This window comes from Nestor notabilis, unplaced genomic scaffold (genome assembly GCF_000696875.1).
Source record: "Nestor notabilis isolate BGI_N333 unplaced genomic scaffold, ASM69687v1 scaffold1217, whole genome shotgun sequence".
NCBI lineage: Eukaryota > Metazoa > Chordata > Aves > Psittaciformes > Psittacidae > Nestor > Nestor notabilis.
In genome coordinates, this window is record NW_009936697.1 from 26,092 (window position 1) to 36,857 (window position 10,766).

A 10,766-nucleotide genomic window follows, 5' to 3' on the forward strand; every position below is an offset into this window, starting at 1 on the left:
CAGCCTGAGGAGTTGGAGGGGAGTGTTTGGGAAGGAGAGGGATGGTATTGTGAAGTGGTGAAAAAGAGAGCAAGGTGTGAAAAAAATATCAGCAGCCAGTGCGTTTTCTGCTCCCCCATTCCCTCAGACTCTCCTCCCTTTGCCTCTCCCCATCGCTACCCTCCATCTAGAAGGGTACACACAAGTAGGTAAGTCCCTTAGACAGTGCTTTAAAAAAGGGAAAAGAGAGCTATGCTGCTGTTGGCTTCTTTGTCTCTCGTGGTCAGAGGGGACCAGAGACCCTCAGTGGGGCAGAGGGCTCTCAGCAGCGAAGGGTAGATGCTGCATGATGCTGGCAAAACCAAATTAATTTGAATTTTCTGCAGTGGGGGACCTCCAGAAAACTCCATGTTATACAGAAAGCTGTCAGAGGTCCTGGAATGGGCAGGAATGAGGGCAGGGGCAAATCACTGGCTTATGTAAAAAAATAGTCCTATTGAGAGTTGTTGAGGGTAACCAAAACCACTTTAATAATTTCCAGACCAAGGGCATAATTCATAATATTTGGGTGACCTTGTGCTTTTTTAAGTTCTAAGAATGATTTGCAGGATGCTTTTCTAATGATACCTGGTTTGCTGCTAGCCAGTCGCTGCTGTTCTGCTAGGAGCAGCCTGGGACAAACCAAGCTAACCAGTGACACTGTTTTCAACACAGTTCATATTGCTCAAGACTTCCGAACATGCCCTATGTGAGCCTCAGATCCCTATAAACACACCTAAATATAGAAGTTTGGTTGTAGGTGGGTATGCATGTGCTACATGTCTATACTTCCAGCATAGCCGGTTGAGATCTAGGGCTTAGTTCAGCAGAGTACATAGAGGTGTCCCCTGTTATATGATATTCTCTGCTCTACAGCGACTTCTGGAGGGCACAGCCCTGCCAGGTCTGAGAGCATAGCTACTGGACGTAGGGGTGTCTCAGATACCTTAAGGTGTCTCAAATAGCACTGGACAAATAAATCTGGGCAGCTGAATCGACCCTTTTTTGTACCAAGCCCAGAGTGCAAGTCAGCTTAGCAGCCACGGGAGCCTTCCTGAGGATTAGCTGCACCTCTCTCAGTTGACATGATCTCCTTGTGCTGCACAGGGAGTTAAGATACCTACTTCACATGTAGACACCTAAATTTAAATGTCTTCATGTAAGAGCTGAATCCCTCCCCACCTATTTTTCTGATTTCCGTTAGAATTTGTGATGTCTTTAACTTTTCCTGGTCAGTTGTCCTATTTCTGAACTGTCACTCAGGCCTCCTGCAGCTGGTTGTTGTGCTTTTAAGATTTGTACTGTGCAGAAACGCTCCAAGATACTTTACCCATTTCTGGCTCTTCTTCATCTCTGAACTTGTTGGATTTACATCTACAAGCAAATCCAGCTTTTTTATATATAGTAGCCACCTATGATTCACCTGTGTAGTAGCCAAAGGCATATTAAAATGTCAGAGCCTAAGAACAGGCAGAAGGTCAGCCTTAGCTAAAATACTATGTCCAACAATGACACTAGCCAACGGTAAACAGTCAGGGAAGATTACACAAGTCGGGCAAACAGACAGTGATATTTCTTCATGAGTCTCTCAGCCTCCTATAGCCTGATGCTTGAAGATGCCCTGAGCCTGAAGTGGGCTCTTGCTATTAGCCCTGTATTAAACCTTCTCCCCTGACATCATGCTGCTGGCTTTGAACCTATGTAAACTTTTAGCACTTTGTGTCGAGGATTTCCCCAATTTAACAGGACAGTCCTTAAACCACAGGTTATCTGTACCCTTAATATTGTAATAAAAGGACAAAGCCATCCCAGGTAAGTTCAGAGAAACTTGGATTGTTTGCAGGTGTTCGGACCTCAAAGCACTTTGGAGGCTGAGCAGAATGAACTCAAGGCTATTTCCTACTGTACTGGAGCAGGCTAGGGAAACAGTCTTCTACTTCTAGGTACAAAAAGTCTCTCTCACAGCTCACCTGTGGGGGTCCTTTTCACTTACTGGGTCGTTCTTGACTTGTAGGAGCTATGCTTGGGACAAAATGAGTGAAAGAATCAAAACTCACGTTAACAAGAACTTGCTTTCAGTTCTTCACTGGCAAACGTGCATTTAGATTATCCTTACATAGAAACATAAAACCACCACAAAATCCTAAGTTTTAAAACACCAGTTATTTCTTACAAAGGCTCTTTAAGCTTTTAAAGAAGACCAGGAAGTTAATTCTGAAGTGAGGAAGTAACACAGAACTTGTTCTGTGCTTTTCCACTCCATGCACACCGATGTGTCAGCCCCAGTCATTCTAAAAGAACATTTGCTTTCTCACAGCATCCATGTGCCATGACTGTGCTGCTTCTCCTCATCTCCCTTTAAATGCTGTTCTGGCTCTAAGGGCAGTTGGCTGATTAGTTCATGCATAACAAACTTGCTCTCACAGTCTGAATCTGTGACCTGAAGAAATAAATCCCAACACTTGCTGCACTTCAACAAACTTTCCAGACTGCTAGCTGAAAGAATGCTGCTGAGTACCCAGCACTGTATTTTTTCCTTTCCAGGAAATGGTACATCAGGGGAGTTGTGTCCAGAAACTACAAAGCCTCAACCACACAGTGTTTGTACTCATAGAAAATTAATGTGTGCTTTTAAGTCCGGTTCCACTGGACTCTCCCCACTGGATCTGCTCTTTTTTTTTCTTATCTTTGTTTTCTTTTTTGCCTTTTCATAGGAAATTTGGTAAGGGAAAAGACAGAAAGGGAGAAAGTTCTAGTCCATCTACTTATTAGTATAGTTTGCTACATCAGGCTTCAAAGCTCCTTCATGAGCTCCTCCAACACTGCTCCTCTTATCCATATGTTTTCAAAATTACTACCCTCAGTTTTCACCCTGGAGGGTCCCAAGGTAGTTTTGACACCAGCCCTGACCTGACATCCCTACCTCAAACAGGAATCTCAGTGCTTTGGATTTCCATTCATCACAGGAGTCTCTCTTTTGACCCCCTCATTCAGCTCATGTACTTGTATACGTTATTTATTGGTACTTGGACATTAATTTTTTCTGTAATGTATTTCTTTCAGACATCATTGTTCTCATCGCTTCAATAGCAGTTGTTTCTGCAAAAACTCAGGGTAACATTTTTGCAACATCAGCACTGAGAAGTCTTCGTTTCCTACAGATCCTTCGTATGGTGCGCATGGACCGAAGAGGAGGCACTTGGAAATTGTTAGGTTCAGTAGTTTATGCACATAGCAAGGTATGTAATCCTAGATGCTAATTTTGTCTGTTTGATATCTTCACTTAATGTGATTCAACAAGAGGCCAAAGAAACAAACATTTATCAGTTTCAAGCAGAATACCTAAAATTTTCTGAAGTAACTTTAATTGTAATGGGCATTAGCACAGATACATCAGGCCATGTTAAATGATAACAGTTTTTAGAATATGTTGAAAATGTTGTCCTTGATAAGCAGTTATAATTTGACATCTATTGGTGAAGTTGCTGTAGCATCAAACCATAGCAGTAGATTCAGTGCACTTTCAGAGAAAATTTGTGTCCCTAGGGAAACATTTGACTCTTAACTGTTCAAATGCCAGAAAAACATGTAGATCTTTTCATTACATCTTCCTTGAAATGCCATTCTGTTCCATCTTTCGAAGGTATATTGATCTCTGATTTCTTTTATCTAGGAATTAATCACAGCCTGGTACATAGGATTTTTAGTACTCATCTTTTCATCTTTCCTGGTTTATCTGGTGGAAAAAGATGCAAATAACCAATTCTCCACATATGCAGATGCTCTCTGGTGGGGCACAGTAAGTACAGAAAAATAACACTCACTTTTTAACCAGTATGCTAGAGTGCTTTGAATGTCACATACTACGGATTTTAACTTAGTTTGCTGTTCAGTTAATTGTTTTCACTGGCAGAAAACTTGTCTGAGAAGCTTCCTCCTCCAGTTATTTATGTGTACATCCATAGTTCATTTCACCCCTTCGTGCAGAATAGCTCTTATGTGTTTCTGCTGCAAACCACACCACTAAAATTCAAGGGAAGAAAACAGTAGTATAGTTTGTAACATGGTACCACAAAGAGCTGCTTTGATCCAAATCAGAGGGCTATAAACTGCAGTGCCGGGAGACGAACAAGTGTTGGGAGAGAAAGAGGGAAAAAAAATTCTTTCATCAGCTTTGCAGTAAAGGAAAGAGTATCATCAGCACCCCAGATGTTGTTTCTCCTTCCTCTGTACCTTGAGCACAAAACCAAGAATAAATTTCCCCATTCTGGTTAAGCAGTGTTATTTTTACAGATGTAAAAGCCCTGATTTAGTTGAGCTCATGATTAACTATGAAATCAGTTGGTTTTATTTTGTTGAAAAATACGTGCCTGAAAGACTGCTTTTCTGAAAGAAGGAAGATTACATGAATGCTTACTTGTTTAAATAAACTAGGCTTCAAATTAATAATGAGAAACTAAGTGTGATTTTTTTTTTTTTTTTATGGTATAATGTGTAGGGATTTTGGCTTTAAAATGCCCTATAGTGAGCTAGACTCTGTGTGGGAGTTACTAATGCAGCTTAAGAAATCCGCCCTAAGAAAGCCTATGGTATAGCTATTGCCAGCCAGTATAAAACTGCTTTTCTTTTCCTTCTGATGCAGTAGAACAAACACCATGATCTCTGACAGTGTCTGGGTAGTGAAATGATGCTGGTGAGATCATTGATGCTGGCACAAACTAGAGCACTCATTAGTTTTCCTGAACAAGTGCAAGACCTGAACCAGACTTTGCCACCTTTCCTCGTCATAGGGATGTAGAAATGAAGCTTTCTCTCTTCAAACCATCTGCTTAAAAGACTTTGTCTGGACTCAGTAGTATCTGAAGGCTCAGAGCATGCAACTGGGCAAAAGCCCTTTCCAAAATGCTTGAAATCCTTCAGAAGTATTTTTAATAAGTTTTGTTTACATATTGAGCAAAGGTTAAGATAATTTCCTAGTAGTAGGACTAGTTTGTGTATTTTACTTTTGTTCATTTAAGGGTTAATAATTTGTTACATGTCTTCCCTAGAGATTATATTTCTGTGCACAAAACTGGGAGCTTGGAAAAGCCAGACCTAGTAGGTCTTACTTGTGCATTTACAAATACACAGAAATATTTTTCCCAAAACGTGTTGCTTTAGAGCATCAAGACAGATCTCCAATAAAATACACATTTTTATCCTGTAATCCAAACACATGCAAAAATCGAATTGGCTGAAGTCATGAGAGATGGTTTTGCCCCAGTCATATCCCTGTAGTTTATTTTGTTTCACTTTTCTTCAAAAGCTGAGGTCTAGGTTTGGCTTAAAGCTTTCTAACCTGCCTGTATTGACATGGTTGTGAAGCATCTGGCTTCGGATGGGCACCCTGGCTCCAGCAGTCTTCAGTCACAGTTGCCCCTTTGAGGATAGCAGTGGGGATGTGGACCTGCAAGAGACCCTCCTGTGGCAGTGCACAGGTCTGGGAATGCAGACATGATTTCAGCCATTCAATTCTCCAGGAAACACCCTCTACCTCTCTACAAAGCCATGTGTGATTTAGCACAGGACTAAGCAGGGGATTGTAACCACCTGCCAGAAGGCAATAGTGGGTACAACAGTAGAAACAAATGCATAAGGAATGGGAAAGTCACAGCAAACTCAGACCTCAACTCAGACATCTGACTGAGGCTCCTGTTAGATCCAGCTCCTACTCCCTGAGCTGCTCTAGAAGCAGGAACAAGATCTTTATTTTAGAATTTGCTTCTCCACTTCTTGCTGACTGCTATTTTTTAAGGAAAAACCCTGCTAAGAATTGTATAAATTGGTGCTTAAAATACTTTGTACACTATGAAGATGTGTGACTCATAGGTCAGATAAGTAGTGCAACTGAGAAAACAGGAATCTTTTCTTGACATCAACAGGAAGAACAACAAATTGTAATAAAAAAAAAATAAAACAATCTATATTGTATAGTGCTATGTCTTTTCTTCTTTCCCCAGTGTGTGACATGAATGCATTTAAATTTTTAATGTGTTTAAGTGCACAAAGTTACTGAAAATCAGTTTCCCGCTTACCTGTTATCTTTGCCATTTAAATAATGGTATTTTTTGTATAATATGTAAAACAGTATGTGGGAAATGCATAACGTGCTTCTTAGTCATGCTTGTTTTTACTGCCAGAGTAACCCACATGCAGATTTTGAAAAGGTCAGATTGTGTAGCATTCTAGGGGAAACTAATGCTTTGTCTCATTGATTTGTTTATTCGCAAAAGTTGTTCTAACTTAAAACATAGAGTACCTACCAAATCCCAGAATGAATTCTGTGATGGCAGAATTACAAGCAAAGACTGCATTGAAGTCAGGCATAAATAGTGCCTTACAAATAGTAACCTTACCTTTCAAGCTTTTAGAGGCACTTATGCCCCTCCTTACAGGACCAGGCCCAGCATGCACCATTTAAACCATTCATTAATTCAGGTTATTTGAAGCCCATATCCTGCTATGGTCATTTCACTGACTCCATTTCTAAGGCCTATATTTTTATGCTGGAATAAAAGGAAGGATATGACATCCTGATTTATATACAAGTACTCCACTCTATTTACAATTGTATGTTGTACTGTGCAACCTGCAATTTAAACATCATGCTAATGTTACTATTGTGAATATTCGTATGATTGGGGTCCCCACAGTGCTGCCTAACACAGCAGCGCACAACACTGTGTGTTCTATGAAGAGCTCAAGTTCAAAATTTGCTTTGGTAGAGAGGGGTAAATTCATTTAACAACAAAATAACTAAACTATGTGGGAACAAAAGGTCAATGAAAAAACTTAAGTATTTCAAAACAAAAGTGTGCATAGTTTTCTGAGGGCTGCTAGGGTTAGCTAGAACTGTGTGTGCTTATAGTGGCATTTAATTTGTACATCAATTAGTTTTACCTGCAAATGTAATGCAATTAAGATTCTTGTCTCTCTTACACATTTGATAGAGCTTCTCTTACTAAGTCATTATGTTTTAGTAGTATCCAGTAGTTACAGTTGGATAAAGAATGGTTCTGGCACTTCACAGTGGCCTGTAGGTCAACAAAACATATTACAATGAGTAATATTGTCACAATTACTAGCTCAAATGAGTTAATATCAGTGACGTTTTTGCCACTTAATATAAGATAGCATGAGCAAACTACTTTTTTTTCTCAGTTAATTGATGTCAGGTAAAGATTCAAAAGGTAAGTACTGCTAGCAAAACATTAAATGACATCAGAAAGAAATATTAGGGTAGAGGAGGGCCTCCTGGGTCCTCTCTCATCTAATTGAAGGCATCAAGGTTATATAATCACATTCCTTATTATATTACCTCACTTATTATTAGCATATTTATTAGCTCCAGCAATGAGTTATTACAGAGGTTCTATTGTTGCTGTGAGTTTTGAGTCCAGGCAGGTGACACTGCTCACCTTGGCTGGTCTGTCCAGACACCTCATTCATAGAAGCAACCGAAATGGAGTGGTTTGCATCTGGTGCAAGATATAGGACTCAGCTAGCTCTTTTAGCCATGTGGGAGTGTGATTCAGTTTCTTGGCATACAGTGCCACGGAATATCTGTTTGAGAGTCTCTCTCCTGCCTCTACTGAGGATGGTCCCTGTTCAGTGCCTTAAGGCATCTCAGGTAACACTAGACATTTGTTTTCAGGCAAGCCTAAGTCCTACATTTGAGGATAGAGTGAGTTACCTGCTGCAGGAGTCTCTCTTTCCATTGTGTATGTTGTGGTGACCAGATCATGCTGAACATCCAAGCATTTTATTTTTCAAGTTGGGTGAAATGAATCCTATACAAATAAACTAAAAGATTTTGTTTACTGTCCTGGTTTAGGCTGCAGTGATCAGACACAGAGCTACTCATCAGGTATCCCCAGAAAGGCATGATTCACACACCTTATTATCTCTTTCACTTTATCCTCATTATCACCATTTTGCTTTCTCTGATCAGCCCTCTTCTCAAATAAACAACCTGTCCCTAATTACCTTCAGAGGTTTTCTACAGATTTTGTACATCTGTTACCTAGTCACCCTTGATCTTGTATGTTACCTCTGTTGCAGTCATCTGCGTGCTGTGTCCTTGCAAGATTGCAGTCTCCAAAAGATCCCAAATAATTTCCTCCAGTTACCTTCAAAATTTGGTGACTTCTCCCTTAACCATCCAGCGATGTCTGGAAATTTCTCATGTTGTCATGGTCTCAGATCCAGTAATTTTCCACACCCTGTTCAGTTAATTTAACCTCAGGATTATGCCAGTCAGGGCCTGGCCAGTGATTTAGTCATTCACTTGCAGCACTAGCAAAGATGAATTCCTGAACTTGACCCTGAAGTTGTCTGGAAAAATATTTTCTTAGCTGTGTGATGAGAGGAATATAAAATGAAGAACAAACCCATTTGTTCAGTGTTGAGTAAGGCAATACAGCATGTTGTTGACACCTATAGCCCCATGTTAAAACCATCCTAAGATAAAAGAGCTCAAAGTGAGCAAGAAGGCACTGATACTCTTAATCACAGACTGATAGCATTAAGTCCTCAGGACCTAAAAGAATGGGGGGAAAGGCTTTAATATGGTCTTGTTATTTTCTTTGGAGAAATTCCAGAATACAGTCTGTGTAAGTGCTCCTGGTTTGGATTGCTCCCAGATGTCAGATTCCAAAGGTTCAAGTTTGTCTTTCACTCCTTCGGAAGACAGTTGGGTGGCAATATCGTTAATATGCAGATGACACTTAGTGCTGTTTCTTTCTGCTCAGCCTAGCCAGGAGATATCTGTACTTTCCCGTGTCTGGCAGAGATAGGGAACTGGAGAGAAGCCAAGAAAGTGGGCTTGTTCCGGAGCTTCAAATGGCTTCACAATGACTGGCCTGGAAATGAATTTTGAGGAACTTTTATTCAGGGATTCATTTGTTCAAATGCTTCATTGCTCTCCGGGTCTTAATAGCCTCAAACTGTTCTGTGATGAGAAGAGCTGGGAATACCTTCTTCAAAAAGTGAAGGGAAACCAAATCAAGCCCCTGTGCTAGGCTAAGAGCATGATTGCATCAGCTCACCTCTGTCAGAAAAGAGGGAGCTGCGTTCCCAACCCTTCCTCCTTATTGCTCCATCTCAGCCACGTGCTGCCTTGTGCAGCCTCTGGAGCTTGTTAGATGCCACCGTGAACTAACAAAACTCACAGAAACAGCAGAAACAAACCACACAGAAATGTGGATAATTCTTTCCACCTCCCTGGGTTGCACTTTTTTGCTGGGAAAAAAGTGGGGATGGGACAGGGAAATGAAGATGAGCAAGGAAAGAGAGTGAGACCTGATAATCATGCAAGGTGGTGCGTCTGTGACCAGGCTAGCATTACAAAACTTGAGACTTGATAACCACTTGAAATTTCAGCTGCAGCCTTAATTCAGATCACTCTCTTTTAGTCACTATGGCATTCTCAGGGTAAATTACACCCGCTGCTTGTTCCCAACAATGGGAGCAATTAAAAGCACTGTTTACTATCTACAGAGCCCTAAATAGTTGAAATCTAATTACTTCCAAAAGACTTTCCTTCTTTTGTCCTGTGGTGACCCTGGCATTAAATGGAATTGCTTTGGCCGCCTTGCCTAGGAATGAACTTAGAGGAAGCTGGAAGCAAAATAATGTCTCTAGAAGGCATTTTCCTGAAGAATTCATTCCTGCCAGAGTATTTGCTAAGCCTGAACTTGCCCACATTTGGTACACGATGTAAAATAATTCTCCGTGCAAGTGTTCTCTGCTATAACAGGCCCCGGAGTCCTTGGCATTCAGCCTACTGTTGTCTATCTTTGTCCTTTAACATTGTGTGCCATTGCCTGAGCACGCGCCCTGCAGACTCCCACCCTGCCTTTGGAAACCCTCCGCTGTGCTCACATCTCCTCCAGCTGCCTCCACCAGGCAGGAAGTGGGTCTAAGCTCCCCAAGAGGGAAGCTCAGAGACATCACTTTCTCCTGCAAGTCCAGCCCCATCTTCAGGACTGGTACTCTTCCCAGGCCAGGAGTAGCCTGGAGGACATTTCCTTGGGTCAGGGAAGATCCTCAGCCACACACAGACATGAAGTCATAGTCTTTTGCCTTGGAGATATGCTTAATAAGCCATAGCCATGCACCATTATCCCAGTGGCATTTGCATATGCACTGCATTTATTTGTGGTCTGCGGTCAATGAGTTGCATGTGCAGAACCTTCGCATGTTTACCAAACTCTGCCATCATATGCATGGGTGCTATATGGCAGGGGTGCTGGTCTCCCCAGCACAGCTTTTGAAACATCTCAATGCTGAGCCTCTGCTTACACTCCTCACACGAAGAGATTACAGATGCTCTCCTCTTTCTCTTTGACCTCTCCCCACGTAGGTCTGAGCTAACATTGTCCAACACTGAGGTACCACTACATCTGTTGTGTAGAAGTCTTTGGACCTGCATGTCAGGAGTGATATAGCTATATCTGAGCCTGTCATAAGAAAGAAGAATGGAATGGGAACTTCTTAAAGTTCCTTCCAGCTTTTGATTAGTGTTTGTTGTGTTTCAGAACGTAATTTGCTTCACATTGTACTGAAAGGCTTGTAGCAAATGAGCTGCTTCTTGCTGTTGCTTTGACTTTATAACATCTGTGAACTTCAACTTCCTCCCTACTATATTTTTCCAATATGATCTCTGTAATTTATATTTGTGTAGTTGTACAAATACAGTTATATTTCCC

The 10,766-nt window shown here is 41.2% G+C and overlaps 1 protein-coding gene across 1 annotated transcript in view; it reads left to right on the top strand.

Annotated features, from left to right (window-relative positions):
• The window catches only part of KCNQ5 (potassium voltage-gated channel, KQT-like subfamily, member 5), a 65,219-nt gene that overhangs the window by 16,037 nt on the left and 38,416 nt on the right, over positions 1-10,766 (top strand). Inside the window, exons 2-3 of the mRNA XM_010018449.1 lie at positions 3,082-3,257; positions 3,692-3,817. Coding sequence (XP_010016751.1) covers positions 3,082-3,257; positions 3,692-3,817 — 302 coding nt within the window. The remainder of the gene's footprint in view (positions 1-3,081; positions 3,258-3,691; positions 3,818-10,766) is intronic.